Source organism: Oncorhynchus mykiss, chromosome 15 (genome assembly GCF_013265735.2).
Source record: "Oncorhynchus mykiss isolate Arlee chromosome 15, USDA_OmykA_1.1, whole genome shotgun sequence".
In the NCBI taxonomy this organism is placed as follows: Eukaryota; Metazoa; Chordata; class Actinopteri; order Salmoniformes; family Salmonidae; genus Oncorhynchus; species Oncorhynchus mykiss.
Genome location: NC_048579.1, coordinates 4769625 through 4788460, shown reverse-complemented (window position 1 = coordinate 4788460; position 18836 = coordinate 4769625). Strand labels below are relative to the sequence as shown.

Sequence of the window (18836 nt, the reverse complement as noted above, 5' to 3'; positions counted from 1 at the left end):
TAGACACCAGAGTAATGAGACAACACCAATAAATTCCTTTTGACGTTTATTGAACAGACAACAGCATCCTCTGGGGAAAAACCTGGAAGACAAGAAATTTGAATATCAGAAAACACATTTCTTCCTCACAGCGAACACATTTCCAAGGTTTAGTTTGAGATCCATTGTCACCAATGTTTTAATGTTTTCCAGCACTGAGCAAAACTAGAACTGAGCATCTAAAAAAAAAAAAATCATTTATTTCAGTAAGTGGATGGGAGAACATCCTCGAAGTGCCAGTAGTTTAATGTGGTTTCAGACAAATTGGCTTACATTTTTCAGACTGGTTTCACCAGAGTCGATAAGACGGGGAAAAAAAAGTTCAGCATCATTAACCACGTTGTGTAAAAACAGAAACTGGACACTTAGGGACTTGAAAAAGATACCCATAAACAACGTTCAGATTGTTGTGATCGAGAACAAAACCCCGGCATAAACCCGATAAGGCCGTGGTCACCACCAACCTTGACAGCACCATTTCATCTAATCAAGATCAGGGACCGAAAAGGCACAAACAAAATCCCAAAACACCTGTCAGACATCAGTCGTATGCCCCAATAATCTTTCCTTCGTCCCAAAGTGCACCCACGTTCACTTCCCCTCCTCACGCGAAAGGAAAAATGGCCGTTAATCTAACCCACAGCCTCCAATCCAATGCTTATATATTTGTGGAAGGAATTGATCGAATACCAGGTCGTCATGTAAAAGTGACAACCGATCCTAGATCAGCACACCTACTCTGACACACACATCCCCAGAAGTCCCAAATGGCACTCCAATTCCCTATATAGTGAACTATTTATGGGTTGAACTAGTGCACTATATAAGGAATAGGGGGATACAAACCTACAGGTTTCCCCATCTCACCTTAACTCTACCCCTGTCCCCCGGCGTTTCCCCCAAACTCAGTCCTTGGGACTCCCAACGTGTGAACATTTTGGGTGTTAGCCCCGACAATACAAAGCTTGTTGATTATTTGAATCAGCTGTGTAGCGCTATGGGGGCTGGGTTCCCTGAGGACCGAGTGTTGGAAACACTGCTTTAAAAAAAAAAATCACGAGTCACCTCTAGTTCATCCTCCTGACGAGTCTGTTGATCTGGTCCTCCCTGTTTCCAGCGTCGCCTCCCTCCACAAAGTGAGTCGTCTTCTTGTTCATGCCGCCGCGGGGTGTGGACAGTTTGAAGGGCCACAGGAAGTTGTTGGCAGGCTTGAAGTTCTTCCCGACTGTGTAGATCTCGTGGATCAGGTCTTCCACACAGATGATGCTGTATTTACCTGAGGGACAAGGACAGAGGACAGAGTGAGGACGTGTGTTTAAAAGGGCAATCTGCAATTCAAAGAGCTGAGGGATGACAACAAAAAACTCAAATTGATAAAGACATAATGGACCAACCCTTTCCTTTCGAGTGAGGAGATTATCCATTAAATCACATTCAGTGGCTCCGGAAAGTATTCAGACCTCTTGACTTATTCCACATTGTGTTACATTACAGCCTTATTCTAAAATGGATAAAAACATTTAGATTTTTTTTTAAATCCTCAGCAATCTACACACACAATGCCCCATAATGACAAAGCGAAAACAGGTTAAGCAAATTCGCAATTTTAATACAAAATAAATAAGCTTATTTTCATAAGTATTCAGAACCTTTGCTATGAGCTCAAGTGCATCCTGTTTCCATTGATCACCCTGAAGACATTTTCTATAACTTCCTCCCAGTCCACCTGTGGTAAAAGTTATTTACTGGACATGATTTGGAAAAGGCCACACCAGTCTATAAAAAAGGTCCCACAGTTGACAGTGCATGTCAGATCATCTGTCTGTAGGTCTCCGAGAAGTAGTTTTGTTCATCGCAACTCTTTCTAGAGTGTTGAATGTTTAAGAGTACAGGCATAACTGGGAAATGGGAGAAAAAAAAATCATCGAACCAGACTAACTAGGGCTGGCCGTCCGACCAAGCGGAGCAATCGGGGGAGAAGGGCCTTCGTCAAAGAGAAGAGCTAGAACCCGACATAGCTTCTCTGTAGGGATAGGAGAAACTTCCAGAAGGACAACCATCTCTGAAGTACTCCAGGAATCAGGCCTTTATGGTAGAGTGGCCAGACGGAAGCCACTCCTCAGTAAGAGGCACACGACAGCCTACTTGGGAGTTTCCCAAAAGTCATCTGAAGGACTCAGACCATGAGAAACAAGATTCTCTGGTGTGATGAAAGCAAGATTGAACTCTTCGGCCTGAATGCCAAGCATCGCGTCTGGAGGAAACCTGGCACCATCCCATGTAATTCTACCACCAATAGTGGTGGTACAATTATGATGTGGGGATGTTTTTCAGCGATGGGGACTGGGGAGACTAGTCAGGATGGAGAGAAAGATGAACGGAGCAAAGTACAGAGAGATCCTTAATGGAAAACCTGCTCCAGAGCGCTCAGGACCTCAGACTGAGGTGAAGGTTCACCTTCCAACAGGACAACGACCCTAAGCACACAGCCAAGACAACGTAGTAGTGGCTTTGGGACATGCCTCTGAATATCTTTGAGAGCCCCATCCAAAACCAGGATTTGAACACAGATTAACATCTCTGGAGAGACCTGAAAATAGCTGAGCAGTGACGCTCCCCATCCAACCTGACAGAGCTTGAGAGGATCTGCAGAGAAAAATTAGAGAAACTCCCCAAATACAGGTGTGCCAAGATTGTAGCGTCATACCCAAGACGACTTGAGGCTGTAATCTAGGCCAAAGGTGCTTCAACAAAGTACTGAGTAAAGGGTCTGAATACTTACGTAAAATGCAATTTCAATAAAAAAAAATTGTAAACTTTCTCATTGTGGTGTAGTGTGTGTAGATTGCCAAGGGAAAAAAATATTTAATCAATTTTAGAATAAGGCTGTAAAGTAACAAAATAAGGAAACGTCAAGAGGTCTGAATACTTGCCAAATGCAGTGAATTTAGCAGATATTATTGTAGAGAAAAGTGTACGGCTAACAGGTTCGTGTACAGTAATGGAAAATCCATGTCCCAAATCACGAAATGCGGTCGCCTATTCTGCCATTTCAGATCGCAGTCGTTTTCTCAATGTGGTTTCAGACAAATTGGCTTATACTTTTTCAGACTGGATTCACCAGAGTCGATAAGATGGGGAAAAAAATTGAGCATCATTAACCACATTGTGACGTTTGAAACGACAGGACAATCATTACAGTGCAGATTTGTCCCATCAAAAAAGGGATTGTCTTTAACTATCTAGTCTACGTTAAAAGAATACATGTGGGAAAGGCTTTTGACTTTCAACATTATGAAGCGATTCAGTCCCATATAATTAAATGCGTACCCAGGGCCTTCTCGACCAGGGCGTTGTCCGTGAGGGCGATGCGCTGCTTGGTCATCCTGCCATGGCCACGCTTGTAGATCAGCTCGCGCACAGACTTCAGGTTGGGGTACCTGGGAAACAGGCAACGAAACAGTGAGAATTACTGCACCCAACCAAAACAAATGCATTTGGTTCATTTCATACTGGGCACGTCTTTAGTAATATCAATGTGGTTTCAGATAAAAATTGGCTTATTTTTTCAGACTGGATTCACCAGAGTCGATAAGATGGGGAAAAAACGTTGAGCATCATTAACCACATTGTGTAAAAAAAAATACCAGACAATCACTGCAGCAGAATTCAGGTTGTACCACTACCGTAAATCAATGCCAAGTAACACAAAACCACAACTGTCCAATTCAACAGGGCTGTCCACATCAAAGCACGGGGTGTATTCATTAGTACAAACCTGTTTGCAACACAAAAAGTTCTGCTACGAAAACGAGCATTTCTTGTTGGCCAATTCAGACTAGTCTCTTCCCTACATCGGATCGTTGGCTTCCTAGTGAATACACACACTGTGGTAGTGATGTCAGTCTTACCCCCAAGCGATGTAGGGCTCGGCGATCCTCAGCATGTTGATGGAAGCCTTGTTCAGTTTGACGAACACTCCGTTGAAGATCTGACGCAGACGCATGAGCTGGAGGACCTTGCGCACCTTGGGGCTGACACCGTTGATACTAAAGGGGGGGGGGGGGGGGGGGGGGGGTAAGAAAAGAGTCGAGGGGGTACGGTGTTAGGCATGTTCAGCACAACATCACTTGTCTTAATTTTCCAGTTAGCTTTTAGTTTACATTCAATGTGGTTTCAGACAAATTGGCTTATTTTTTCAGACTGGTTTCACCAGAGTCGATAAGATGGGGAAAAAAATCAGCATCATTAACCACATGGTGTAGAAGTTCAAATGACAGGAAGAAGACATGGTCACCATGTAACAAATAAAATCAATGTCCAGGTAACGACTTAAACACATCCATGTTTTACCCAGCACCCGAGTAACGGTGTACGAGACAGACATGGAAATCGGACAAAAACAGGGATAAAATACACATTTAGCAGTCTAATCCACGGAAACATACCCCCTGATCCTGATGACGAAGGCCAACTTGGGCTCAGCTGGGACGTAGAAGTTCCCGACCTTGCGGGCTGTCCGCCCCATGCGGATCTCACGACGGTACATCTCCCTGTACTCCTTGTGGTACTTCTCAGCCCTCTTGTAGATCAGTTTCCTGGTCACCTTACGAGTCTGGGGATAGATACAAAGCATCAACTATGATTCAGAGCAGAACATCACAGCTGGGGAACACCTCTAGTTAACTTCACAGTATGAACAAAAACATTTTTTTAGCTGGTTGTAGGGCATTCACCCAGCACTGTACATAAGGATGCTATGTTTAAAACAGATCAAATACATTTTATTTGTCACATGCATCAAATACAACAGGAGGAGACTTTACAGTGGAATGTATATTTACAAGCCGTTAACCAACAATGCAGTTTCAATGTTACAGCCGGCAATGATTATTTAGGACATTTCTATGTGGTTTCAGACAAATTGGCTTATTTTTCAGACTGGTTTCACCAGAGTCGATAAGATGGGGAAAAAATTGAGCATCATTAACCACGTTGCAGTTATACGGTTTGAATGACAATGGGTGGATATTATACACCCCCCCCCCCCCCCCAACAACCAGACAGTTCTTAGCAGTACATCAACTACATTTTAAGGGGAGATTATATGCATTGTAAAATTAAACAGGGAAGCCTGCTAGTTAGGTTAGTACTTTGGTTAGTTCAAACTTACTTTTTTTTCGGCAAGCATCTTCTTGATGCGCATGGTCTTCATGGTGGCGAAGGCCTTCCGCCTTTTCAAAAGGCTCTCAGGGACCGCCGGAACCTTCTTTCTGCAACAGATGCGACACTTTGTTTAGAGTAAGGGAGAAAATAGTTTAAGATGAATGGAAGTGACTGACTGAGGAATAGTAATTTAACGGACCAAACATTGTTGCGAAACTGGCCTGTTTGTCTTCGCCGGGCGAAGACAGACGCAAAGTCTACTTTGTGATATTGTGGAGCTCAAACTGCGAAATACTCAGAAAATATACTATGTACCTCATTGGCAATATGCAAGTAATACTACGAGCCACGCATCGCATAGAAGTAAAAACATGCGCACATCGATTCGCAAGACGGGCATGTTTCTGACCGCATCCAGTCCCGAGTCAACAAAATCAACAAAAATATCGTAAAGTAAAAAACGCCACTCCACACTACCGACACGACAAATATGTTCTATAGTTGACGATAACTAACTAAATGTCAAATAACGTTGGATATTTGTGAAATTAGTAGATGGACATAGATTCTTGCAGAGCAGAAATCACTTACTCTGCGTCCGCCATTGTGTCCACCGAGAAAGAGACTTTCTTTCATGCGCATGCGTGAGTTAAAAGCTTGTAGGACCCCAGTCGCTGTCTATTAAACTGCCTGAGAAGAATTTGCTTTTGCAGCTAATCTCACAGTGTCTACCATAAAGTGGCGATTTTAGCACGTAAATCTTGGTGGGGCAAACTCAACATGAGAAACGGTGCATACGAACTGTTAGGGCCTTCATTTTTTAAAATATATATTTTTTATTTTACCTTTATTTAACTTGACAAGTTAGTTAAGAACAAATTCTTATTTACAATGACGGTCTACCGAAATGCAAAAGGCCTCCTGTGGGGGCTAGGATTAAAAATACAAATCAATAAAATAAAAATATAGGACAAAACACACATCACGACAAGAGAGACAACGACAACATAGCATGGCAGCAACACATGACAACACAGCATGGTAGCAACACAACATGCCAGCAGCACAACATGGTAGAAGCACAAATCAGGGTACAAACATTAATGGGCACAGACAACAGCACAAAGGTCAAGAAGGTAGAGACAACAATACATCACGCAAAGCAGCCGCCACAACTGTCAGCAAGAGTGATCGAGTCTTTGAAGGAAGAGATTGAGATAAAAACTGTCCAGTTTGAGTGTTTGTTGCAGCTTGTTCCAGTCGCTAGCTGCAGTGAACTGAAAAGAGGAGCGACCCAGGGATGTTTGTGCTTTGGGGATCTTTAACAGAATGTGACTGGCAGAAGGGGTGTTGTATGTGGAGGATGAGGGCTGCAGTAGGTACCTCAGATAGGGGGGAGTGAACAGGTGTTGTATGTGGAGGATGAGGGCAGCAGTAGGTATCTCAGATAGGGGGGAGTGAAGGGGTGTTGTATGTGGAGGATGAGGGCTGCAGTAGGTATCTCAGATAGGGGGGAGTGAACAGGTGTTGTATGTGGAGGATGAGGGCTGCAGTAGGTATCTCATTAAGGGGGAGTGAACAGGTGTTGTATGTGGAGGATGAGGGCTGCAGTAGGTATCTCAGATAGGGGAGAGTGAGGCCTAAGAGGGTTTCATAAATAAGCATCAACCAGTGGGTCTTGTGACGGGTAAACAGAGATGACCAGTTTACAGAAGAATACAGAGTGCAGTGATGTGTCCTATAAGGAGCATTGGTGGCAAATCTGATGTCCGAATGGTAAAGAACATCTATCCACTCGAGAGCACCCTGACCTGCCGATCTATAAATTACGTCTCTGTAATCTAGCATGGTAGGATGGTCATCTGAATCAGGGTCCGTTTGGCAACTGTAGTGACGCCTCTAGAACTGAGATGCAGAGCCTTAGACCGCTGTGATACAGCCTGGAATCAAACCAGGGTCTGTAGTGACGCCTCTAGCAGAACAATTACTTTCCCCATTATGGAGCTGGCATAATATGGACATCGCATGGTAAACAATGACCATCACACTGGATTCATGATCCACTAGCTGCACATATATATATAACAAACAAAATACTTACACATTTGTCCAGTTCTTTTTTCTTCTTTCTTCTTTTTTTTTTTACATAGTGGTCCTCAAAGTTCACTGTTATATAACATCTTTAAAAAATAATAATTAAAGATAAAGAATGTGTGGATAGATCGCCCCCCCCCCCCCCCCCCCCCCCCCCCCCCCAAATATAGTTATTTCATTATTTTTTGTACTGCAGTAATCAATATCAATGTAGTACTAACAATCCATCACATAAACAATCCATCACTGTACCCCGCACATAAAATAAAAATTAACGATTTGGTATAATTTTGATTACGGAATATTACATTAGTGTGCTTCAAACTGTTTCGAATGATTTCTCTGTCAGTGCGTTTGCGTGTATCCATTTTCCGACCAGAAAACAACCAATACCGTAAAGTGCTGTGTATTCGCGCAAAAAAAAAAAAAAATCAGGAGGACCCTGAAGAGCGGATGGCTTGACCGCGTTTTGCGAGTGTTTGGCTCACTTGACCGCAGTCAATTTGTGATGGGTGTTCTTGAACGGATTGGCAATATTTTGGCACCGTCAACTTGTAGAAGGTTAGTGGGAAAGTTTAAACCACCTAAATATACGCACATGCACTAAACATTTAGTATTCGAAACTCAAACGATTTCCCTACACAGTTTTCTATAATTCTACGGGCTATTTATCATTCTCCATATCTGATATCCCAATGCATCCACATTACACATGCCCACCATTGGGTGGTGCTATTTTGCTGCGTATTTCAAGTGCACTCGAAAACAGATATTTATCTCATTTCAGTCTGGGAGCTAGCGAGCTACAGTGCCTTCAGAAAGTATTCAAACCCCTTTACTTTTTCCACATTTTCTTGTGTTACGGCTTAAATTGATTAAACGTAGATTGTGTGTCACTGATCTACGCATAATAGTCCATAATGTCGAAGTGGAATTTTGTTTGTAGAAATGTAAAAAAAAAAAAAAAAAAATGTCTTGAGTCAATAAGTAATCCACCCACTTTGTTTTGGCAAGCCTAAATGAGTACGAGTGTGGAAGTGGCCCCTGGTAACCTAAAAAATGTTTACTTTTACTACTGATACTTACGTGTATTTCAAACCAAATACATTCAGACTTTTACTCAAGTAGTATTTTACTGGGTGACTTTCACATAAGTCATTTTCTATTTCTTTAATTGTACTCAAATAATGACAATTGGGTAGTTTTTCCACCACTATATATACAGTGGGGAGAACAAGTATTTGATACACTGCCGATTTTGCAGGTTTTCCTACTTACAAAGCATGTAGAGGTCTGTAATTTTTACCATAGGTACACTTCAACTGTGAACCCCCCCCCCCCCCCCTTCTACGTTAAACGTATCTTTGATGTTTCGCTGTGTTTCTGAGATTTGACAGTACAACAAAAAAGTTACATTACCGAAACATTCTTTTTTTTTTTTCCGTACAAAAAAACATTGAGGGCAACCAATCGCATGACACTACAGAGGGTGGTGCGAACAGCCCAGCACACCGCTGGGGAACGAGCTCCCGGCCATCCAGGACCTCTATACCAGGAGACGTGAAAGGAAAGGCCCGGAAAATCATTAAAGACTCCAGCCTTCCATGCCACAGACTGTTCTCTCTGCTTTTTGCACGGAAAGTGGTACCGGAGCAACAAGACTGACACCAACAGTCTCCTGAACAGCTTCTACCCCCAAGTCATAAGACTGCTAAATAGATGACAAAATGGCTACACAGACTATCTGCATTGACATTTCTATACATTTACACTCACATACAATCATTGAATAAACTGCTGCTACTCCGTTGATTATACATCCTGATGCATAGTCACGTTTTGCCTTTACAGATCTACCCCTACCACTCCAGTATCCCTGCTCATTGTAAATATAGTATTGACACTGACCCGGGAACTGTCCCTGTATTTAGCTACTGTACCCTGGAACTGACCCTGTATATAACTACTGACACTGTATATAACTACTGACACTGTATATAACTACTGACCCTGTATATAACTACTGACCCTGTATATAACTACTGACCCTGTATATAACTACAGACCCTGGAACTGTCCCTGTATATAACTACTGACCCTGTATATAACTACTGACCCTGTATATAACTACTGACCCTGTATATAACTACTGACCCTGTATATAACTACTGACCCTGTATATAACTACTGACCCTGTATATAACTACTGACCCTGTATATAGCTACTGACCCTGTATATAACTACTGACCCTGTATATAACTACTGACCCTGGAACTGTCCCTGTATATAACTACTGACCCTGTATATAACTACTGACCCTGTATATAACTACTGACCCTGTATATAGCTACTGACCTTGGAACTGTCCCTGTATATAACTACTGACCCTGTATATAACTACTGACCCTGTATATAACTACAGACCCTGTATATAACTACTGACCCTGTATATAACTACTGACCCTGTATATAACTACTGACCCTGTATATAACTACAGACCCTGTATATAACTACTGACCCTGTATATAGCTACTGACCCTGTATATAACTACTGACCCTGTATATAACTACTGACCCTGGAACTGTCCCTGTATATAACTACTGACCCTGTATATAACAACTGACCCTGTATATAACTACTGACCCTGTATATAGCTACTGACCCTGGAACTGTCCCTGTATATAACTACTGACCCTGTATATAACTACTGACCCTGTGTATAACTACAGACCCTGTATATAACTACTGACCCTGTATATAACTACTGACCCTGTATATAACTACTGACCCTGTATATGACCCTGTATATAACTACTGACCCTGTATATAACTACTGACCCTGTATATAACTACAGACCCTGGAACTGACCCTGTATATAACTACTGACCCTGTATATAGCTACTGACCCTGTATAAAGCTACTGACCCTGGAGCTGTCCCTGTATATAACTACTGACCCTGGAACTGTCCCTGTATATAACTACTGACCCTGTATATAACTACTGTCCCTGTATATAACTACTGACCCTGTATATAACTACTGACCCTGGATATAACTACTGACCCTGTATATAGCTACTGACCCTGTATATAACTACTGACCCTGTATATAACTACTGACCCTGTATATAAATACAGACCCTGGAACTGACCCTGTATATAACTACTGACCCTGTATATAGCTACTGACCCTGGAACTGTCCCTGTATATAACTACTGACCCTGTATATAACTACAGACCCTGGAACTGACCCTGTATATAACTACTGACCCTGTATATAACTACTGACCCTGTATATAACTACTGACCCTGTAAATAACTACAGTACCTGTATATAGCTACTGACCCTGTATATAACTACTGACACTGTATATAGCTACTGACCCTGTATATAGCTACTGACCCTGTATATAACTACTGACCCTGAAAATAACCACAGACCCTGTATATAACTACTGACCCTGTATATAACTACTGACCCTGTATATAACTACAGACCCTGTATATAACTACTGACCCTGTATATAACTACTGACCCTGTATATAACTACTGACCCTGTATATAACTACTGACCCTGTATATAACTACAGACCCTGGAACTGACCCTGTATATAACTACTGACCCTGTATATAGCTACTGACCCTGTATAAAGCTACTGACCCTGGAGCTGTCCCTGTATATAACTACTGACCCTGGAACTGTCCCTGTATATAACTACTGACCCTGTATATAACTACTGTCCCTGTATATAACTACGGACCCTGTATATAACTACTGACCCTGGATATAACTACTGACCCTGTATATAGCTACTGACCCTGTATATAACTACTGACCCTGGATATAACTACTGACCCTGTATATAGCTACTGACCCTGTATATAACTACTGACCCTGTATATAACTACTGACCCTGTATATAACTACTGACCCTGTATATAAATACAGACCCTGGAACTGACCCTGTATATAACTACTGACCCTGTATATAACTACAGACCCTGGAACTGACCCTGTATATAACTACTGACCCTGTATATAACTACTGACCCTGTATATAACTACTGACCCTGTATATAACTACTGACCCTGTATATAACTACTGACCCTGTATATAAATACAGACCCTGGAACTGACCCTGTATATAACTACTGACCCTGTATATAACTACAGACCCTGGAACTGACCCTGTATATAACTACTGACCCTGTATATAACTACTGACCCTGTATATAACTACTGACCCTGTATATAACTACTGACCCTGTATATAACTACTGACCCTGTATATAACTACTGACCCTGTATATAACTACAGACCCTGGAACTGACCCTGTATATAACTACTGACCCTGTACATAGCTACTGACCCTGGAACTGTCCCTGTATATAACTACTGACCCTGTATATAACTACAGACCCTGGAACTGACCCTGTATATAACTACTGACCCTGTATATAATTACTGACCCTGTAAATAACTACAGTACCTGTATATAGCTACTGACCCTGTATATAACTACTGACACTGTATATAGCTACTGACCCTGTATATAGCTACTGACCCTGTATATAACTACTGACCCTGAAAATAACCACATACCCTGTATATAACTACTGACCATGTATATAACTACTGACCCTGTATATAGCTACTGACCCTGGAACTGTCCCTGTATATAACAACTGACCCTGGAACTGTCCCTGTATATAACTACAGACCCTGTATATAACTACTGACCCTGTAAATAACTACAGACCCTGTATATAACTACTGACCCTGTATATAACTACTGACCCTGTAAATAACTACAGTACCTGTATATAGCTACTGACCCTGTATATATCTACTGACCCTGTATATAACTACTGACCCTGAAAATAACCACAGACCCTGTATATAACTACTGACCCTGTATATAACTACTGACCCTCTATATAGCTACTGACCCTGTAAATAACTACAGATCCTGTATATAACTACTGACCCTGTATATAGCTACTGACCCTGGAACTGTCCCTGTATATAACAACTGACCCTGGAACTGACCCTGGAACTGTCCCTGTATATAACTACAGACCCTGTATATAACTACTGACCCTGTATATAACTACTGACCCTGTATATAACTACTGACCCTGTATATAACTACTGACCCTGTATATAACTACTGACCCTGGAACTGTCCCTGTATATAACTACTGACCCTGTATATAACTACTGACCCTGTATACAGCTACTGACCCTGGTAATGTCCCTGTATATAACTACTGACCCTGTATATAACAACAGACCCTGTATATAGCTACTGACCCTGTATATAGCTACTGACCCTGTATATAGCTACTGACCCTGGAACTGACCCTGTATATAACAACTGACCCTGGAACTGTCCCTGTATATAACTACAGACCCTGGAACTGTCCCTGTATATAACTACTGACCCTGTATATAACTACTGACCCTGTATATAACTACTGACCCTGTATATAACTACTGACCCTGTATATAACTACAGACCCTGGAACTGTCCCTGTATATAACTACTGACCCTGTATATAAGTACTGACCCTGTATATAACTACTGACCCTGTATATAACTACAGACCCTGGAACTGTCCCTGTATATAACTACTGACCCTGTATATAACTACAGACCCTGTATATAACTACTGACCCTGTATATAACTACTGACCCTGTATATAACTACTGACCCTGTATATAACTACAGACCCTGTATATAACTACTGACCCTGTATATAACTACTGACCCTGTATATAGCTACTGACCCTGTATATAACTACTGACCCTGTATATAACTACTGACCCTGTATATAGCTACTGACCCTGTATATAGCTACTGACCCTGTATATAACTACTGACCCTGGAACTGTCCCTGTATATAACTACTGACCCTGTATATAGCTACTGACCCTGTATATAGCTACTGACCCTGTATATAACTACTGACCCTGTATATAACTACTGACCCTGTATATAACTACTGACCCTGTATATAACTACAGACCCTGTATATAACTACTGACCCTGGAACTGTCCCTGTATATAACTACTTACACTGTATATAGCTACTGACCCTGTATATAGCTACTGACCCTGTATATAACTACTGACCCTGTATATAACTACTGACCCTGTATATAACTACTGACTCTGTATATAACTACTGACCCTGTATATAGCTACTGACCCTGTATATAACTACTGACCCTGTATATAGCTACTGACCCTGTATATAGCTACTGACCCTGTATATAACTACTGACCCTGGAACTGTCCCTGTATATAACTACTGACCCTGGAACTGTCCCTGTATATAACTACTGTCCCTGTATATAACTACTGTCCCTGTATATAACTACTCTCCCTGTATATAGCTACTGACCCTGTATATAACTACTGACCCTGTATATAACTACTGACCCTGTATATAGCTACTGACCCTGTATATAACTACTGACCCTGTATATAACTACTGACCCTGTATATAGCTAGTGACCCTGTATATAACTACTGACCCTGTATATAACTACTGACCCTGTATATAACTACTGACCCTGTATATAACTACTGACCCTGTATATAGCTACTGACCCTGGAACTGTCCCTGTATTTATTTATTTTATTTTTTATTTTTTTTGTGGGGGGTGCAGTCCTGTTGACCGGGGTAGGAGTGGCCAGGTGGAAAGCATGGCCAGCCGTAGAAAAATGCTTATTGAAATTCTCAATTATGGTGGATTTATCAGTGGTGACAGTGTTTCCTATCTTCAGTGCAGTGGGCAGCTGGGAGGAGGTGTTCTTATTCTCCATGGACTTTACAGTGTCCCAGAACTTTTTTGAGTTAGTGTTGCAAGAAGCAAATTTCTGCTTGAAAAAGCTAGCCTTGGCTTTTCTAACTGCCTGTGTATAATGGTTTCTAGCTTCCCTGAACAGCTGCATATCACGGGGGCTGTTCGATGCTAATGCAGAACGCCATAGGATGTTTTTGTGTTGGTTAAGGGCAGTCAGGTCTGGGGAGAACCAAGGGCTATATCTGTTCCTGGTTCTAAATTTCTTGAATGGGGCATGTTTATTGAAGATGGTTAGGAAGGCATTTAAAAAAAATATCCAGGCATCCTCTACTGACGGGATGAGATCAATATCCTTCCAGGATACCCCGGCCAGGTCGATTAGAAAGGCCTGCTCGCTGAAGTGTTTCAGGGAGCGTTTTACAGTGATGAGAGGAGGTTGTTTGACCGCTGACCTATTACGGATGCAGGCAATGAGGCAGTGAATCGCTGAGATCTTGGTTGAAGACAGCAGAGGTGTATTTAGAGGGGAAGTTGGTTAGGATGATATCTATGAGGGTGCCCATGTTTAAGGCTTTGGGGAGGTACCTGGTAGGTTCATTGATAATTTGTGTGAGATTGAGGGCATCAAGTTTAGATTGTAGGATGGCTGGGGTGTTAAGCATGTTCCAGTTTAGGTCGCCTAGCAGCACGAGCTCTGAAGATAGATGGGGGGTAATCAGTTCACATATGGTGTCCAGAGCACAGCTGGGGGCAGAGGGTGGTCTATAGCAGGCGGCAACGGTGAGAGACTTGTTTTTAGAGAGGTGGATTTTTAAAAGTAGAAGTTCAAATTGTTTGGGTACAGACCTGGATAGTAGGACAGAACTCTGCAGGCTATCTTTGCAGTAGATTGCAACACCGCCCCCTTTGGCAGTTCTATCTTGTCTGAAAATGTTGTAGTTTGGAATTAAAATGTCTGAATTTTTGGTGGTCTTCCTAAGCCAGGATTCAGACACAGCTAGAACATCCGGGTTGGCAGAGTGTGCTAAAGCAGTGAATAGAACAAACTTAGGGAGGAGGCTTCTAATGTTAACATGCATGAAACCAAGGCTATTACGGTTACAGAAGTCGTCAAAAGAGAGCGCCTGGGGAATAGGAGTGGAGCTAGGCACTGCAGGGCCTGGATTCACCTCTACATCGCCAGAGGAACAGAGTAGGAGTAGAATTAGGGTGCGGCTAAAAGCAATAAGAATTGGTTGTTTAGAACGTCTGGAACAGAGAGTAAAAGGAGGTTTCTGGGGGCGATAAAATAGCATCAAGGTATAATGTACAGACAAAGGTAAGGTAGGATGTGAATACAGTGGAGGTAAACCTAGGTATTGAGTGATGAAGAGAGAGATATTGTCTCTAGAAACATCATTGAAACCAGGAGATGTCATTGCATGTGTGGGTGGTGGAACTAATAGGTTGGATAAGGTATAATGAGCAGGACTAGAGGCTCTACAGTGAAATAAGCCAATAAACACTAACCAGAACAGCAATGGACAAGGCATATTGACATTAAGGAGAGGCATGCTCAGTTGAGTGATCAAAAGGGTCCAGTGAGTGGAGAGGTTGGTTGGGGGTCACAGCGATTTAGACAGCTAAATCGGGAGCAAGCTAGCATAGGAGCAAGCTAGCATAGGATGGAGGTCTGTTATTAGCCAACTCTTGCGTTCCGTCAGTAGATTAGTGGGTTTCCGTGTGGTAGAGGGGATGAATCCAAATCACACAACAACAACAAAAATAAAAACAATAGATATAGTTATAGAGGCCCAAGAATAAAAATAAATAAATAAATAAGAGCTACTGACCCTGGAACTGTCCCTGTATATAACTACAGACCCTGGAACTGTCCTTGTATATAACTACTGACCCTGGAACTGTCCCTGTATATATCTACAGACCCTGGAACTGTCCCTGTATATAACTACTGACCCTGGAACTGTCCCTGTATATAACTACAGACCCTGGAACTGTCCCTGTATATATCTACAGACCCTGGAACTGTCCCTGTATATAACTACAGACCCTGGAACTGTCCCTGTATATAACTACAGACCCTGGAACTGTCCCTGTATATAACTACTGACCCTGGAACTGTCCCTGTATATATCTACAGACCCTGGAACTGTCCCTGTATATAACTACAGACCCTGGAACTGTCCCTGTATATAACTACTGACCCTGGAACTGTCCCTGTATATAACTACTGACCCTGGAACTGTCCCTGTATATAACTACAGACCCTGGAACTGTCCCTGTATATAACTACTGACCCTGGAACTGTCCCTGTATATAACTACTGACCCTGGAACTGTCCCTGCATATAACTACTGACCCTGGAACTGTCCCTGTATATAACTACTGACCCTGGAACTGTCCCTGTATATAACTACTGACCCTGGAACTGTCCCTGTATATAACTACAGACCCTGTATATAACTACTGACCCTGTATATAACAACTGACCCTGGAACTGTCCCTGTATATAGCTACTGACCCTGTATATAACTACTGACCCTGTATATCGCTACTGACCCTGGAACTGTCCCTGTATATAACAACTGACCCTGGAACTGTCCCTGTATATAACTACAGACCCTGTATATAGCTACTGACCCTGTATATAGCAACTGACCCTGGAACTGTCCCTGTATATAGCTACTGACCCTGTATATAGCAACTGACCCTGTATATAACTACTGACCCTGTATATAACTACTGACCCTGTATATAACTACTGACCCTGGAACTGTCCCTGTATATAACTACTGACCCTGTATATAACTACTGACCCTGTATATAACTACTGACCCTGTATATAACTACTGACCCTGTATATAACTACTGACCCTGTATATAACTACTGACCCTGGAACTGTCCCTGTATATAACTACTGACCCTGTATATAACTACTGACCCTGTATATAACTATTGACCCTGTATATAACTACTGACCCTGTATATAACTACTGTCCCTGTATATAACTACTGACCCTGTATATAACTACTGACCCTGTATATAACTACTGACCCTGGAACTGTCCCTGTATATAACTACTGACCCTGTATATAACTACTGACCCTGTATATAACTACTGACCCTGTATATAACTACTGACCCTGTATATAACTACAGACCCTGTATATAACTACTGACCCTGTATATAACTACTGACCCTGTATATAACTACGACCCTGTATATAACTACTGACCCTGTATATAACTACTGTCCCTGTATATAACTACTGTCCCTGGAACTGTCCCTGTATATAACTACTGACCCTGGAACTGTCCCTGTATATAACTACAGACCCTGGAACTGTCCCTGTATATAACTACTGACCCTGGAACTGTCCCTGTATATAACTACTGACCCTGGAACTGTCCCTGCATATAACTACTGACCCTGGAACTGTCCCTGTATATAACTACTGACCCTGGAACTGTCCCTGTATATAACTACTGACCCTGGAACTGTCCCTGTATATAACTACAGACCCTGTATATAACTACTGACCCTGTATATAACAACTGACCCTGGAACTGTCCCTGTATATAGCTACTGACCCTGTATATAACTACTGACCCTGTATATCGCTACTGACCCTGGAACTGTCCCTGTATATAACAACTGACCCTGGAACTGTCCCTGTATATAACTACAGACCCTGTATATAGCTACTGACCCTGTATATAGCAACTGACCCTGGAACTGTCCCTGTATATAGCTACTGACCCTGTATATAGCAACTGACCCTGTATATAACTACTGACCCTGTATATAACTACTGACCCTGTATATAACTACTGACCCTGGAACTGTCCCTGTATATAACTACTGACCCTGTATATAACTACTGACCCTGTATATAACTACTGACCCTGTATATAACTACTGACCCTGTATATAACTACTGACCCTGTATATAACTACTGACCCTGGAACTGTCCCTGTATATAACTACTGACCCTGTATATAACTACTGACCCTGTATATAACTATTGACCCTGTATATAACTACTGACCCTGTATATAACTACTGTCCCTGTATATAACTACTGACCCTGTATATAACTACTGACCCTGTATATAACTACTGACCCTGGAACTGTCCCTGTATATAACTACTGACCCTGTATATAACTACTGACCCTGTATATAACTACTGACCCTGTATATAACTACTGACCCTGTATATAACTACAGACCCTGTATATAACTACTGACCCTGTATATAACTACTGACCCTGTATATAACTACGACCCTGTATATAACTACTGACCCTGTATATAACTACTGTCCCTGTATATAACTACTGTCCCTGTATATAACTACTGACCCTGTATATAACTACTGACCCTGTATATAACTACTGATCCTGGAACTGTCCCTGTATATAGCTACTGACACTGTATATAACTACTGACCCTGTATATAACTACTGACCCTGTATATAACTACTGACCCTGTATATACTGTAGCTATATTTTTTTTAAATATATAGGCTATGTTTATTGAATATAATTACAATTGATATGTACACGTTGACTGGTTTTACAAGACATTGGATGACATGTTAATTTAATGTATAAAGTTTCATAACTTTAAATCTACTCATGTAATAAACAAAAAAACGGAAAATCGTCATCAGTGATAACCTCTTTTGTAAAGGTGTGACGTTTACA

The 18836-nt window shown here is 41.8% G+C and overlaps 1 protein-coding gene and 5 non-coding genes across 7 annotated transcripts; all 6 read right to left on the bottom strand.

Annotated features, from left to right (window-relative positions):
• Nucleotides 1–33: 33 nt before the first annotated feature.
• On the bottom strand, nucleotides 34–5930 carry rl7 (60S ribosomal protein L7). 2 transcript variants are annotated; one of them, NM_001165156.1, is given in 8 exon segments: nucleotides 42–81; nucleotides 1103–1315; nucleotides 3370–3479; nucleotides 3951–4088; nucleotides 4488–4654; nucleotides 5209–5210; nucleotides 5212–5312; nucleotides 5797–5829. In NM_001165156.1, coding segments are annotated over 7 exon segments (741 nt in total). In that variant the 5' UTR covers nucleotides 5811–5829; the 3' UTR covers nucleotides 42–81; nucleotides 1103–1106.
• On the bottom strand, nucleotides 286–381 carry LOC118938977. Its single transcript, XR_005036371.1, has one exon. It is a non-coding gene; the product is annotated as a small nucleolar SNORD12/SNORD106 (small nucleolar RNA).
• LOC118938974 lies at nucleotides 3113–3207 on the bottom strand. The gene has a single exon (XR_005036368.1). It is a non-coding gene; the product is annotated as a small nucleolar SNORD12/SNORD106 (small nucleolar RNA).
• Nucleotides 3575–3670, bottom strand: LOC118938973. The gene has a single exon (XR_005036367.1). It is a non-coding gene; the product is annotated as a small nucleolar SNORD12/SNORD106 (small nucleolar RNA).
• On the bottom strand, nucleotides 4207–4298 carry LOC118938975. Its single transcript, XR_005036369.1, has one exon. It is a non-coding gene; the product is annotated as a small nucleolar SNORD12/SNORD106 (small nucleolar RNA).
• On the bottom strand, nucleotides 4946–5036 carry LOC118938976. Its single transcript, XR_005036370.1, has one exon. It is a non-coding gene; the product is annotated as a small nucleolar SNORD12/SNORD106 (small nucleolar RNA).
• Nucleotides 5931–18836: the final 12906 nt, after the last annotated feature.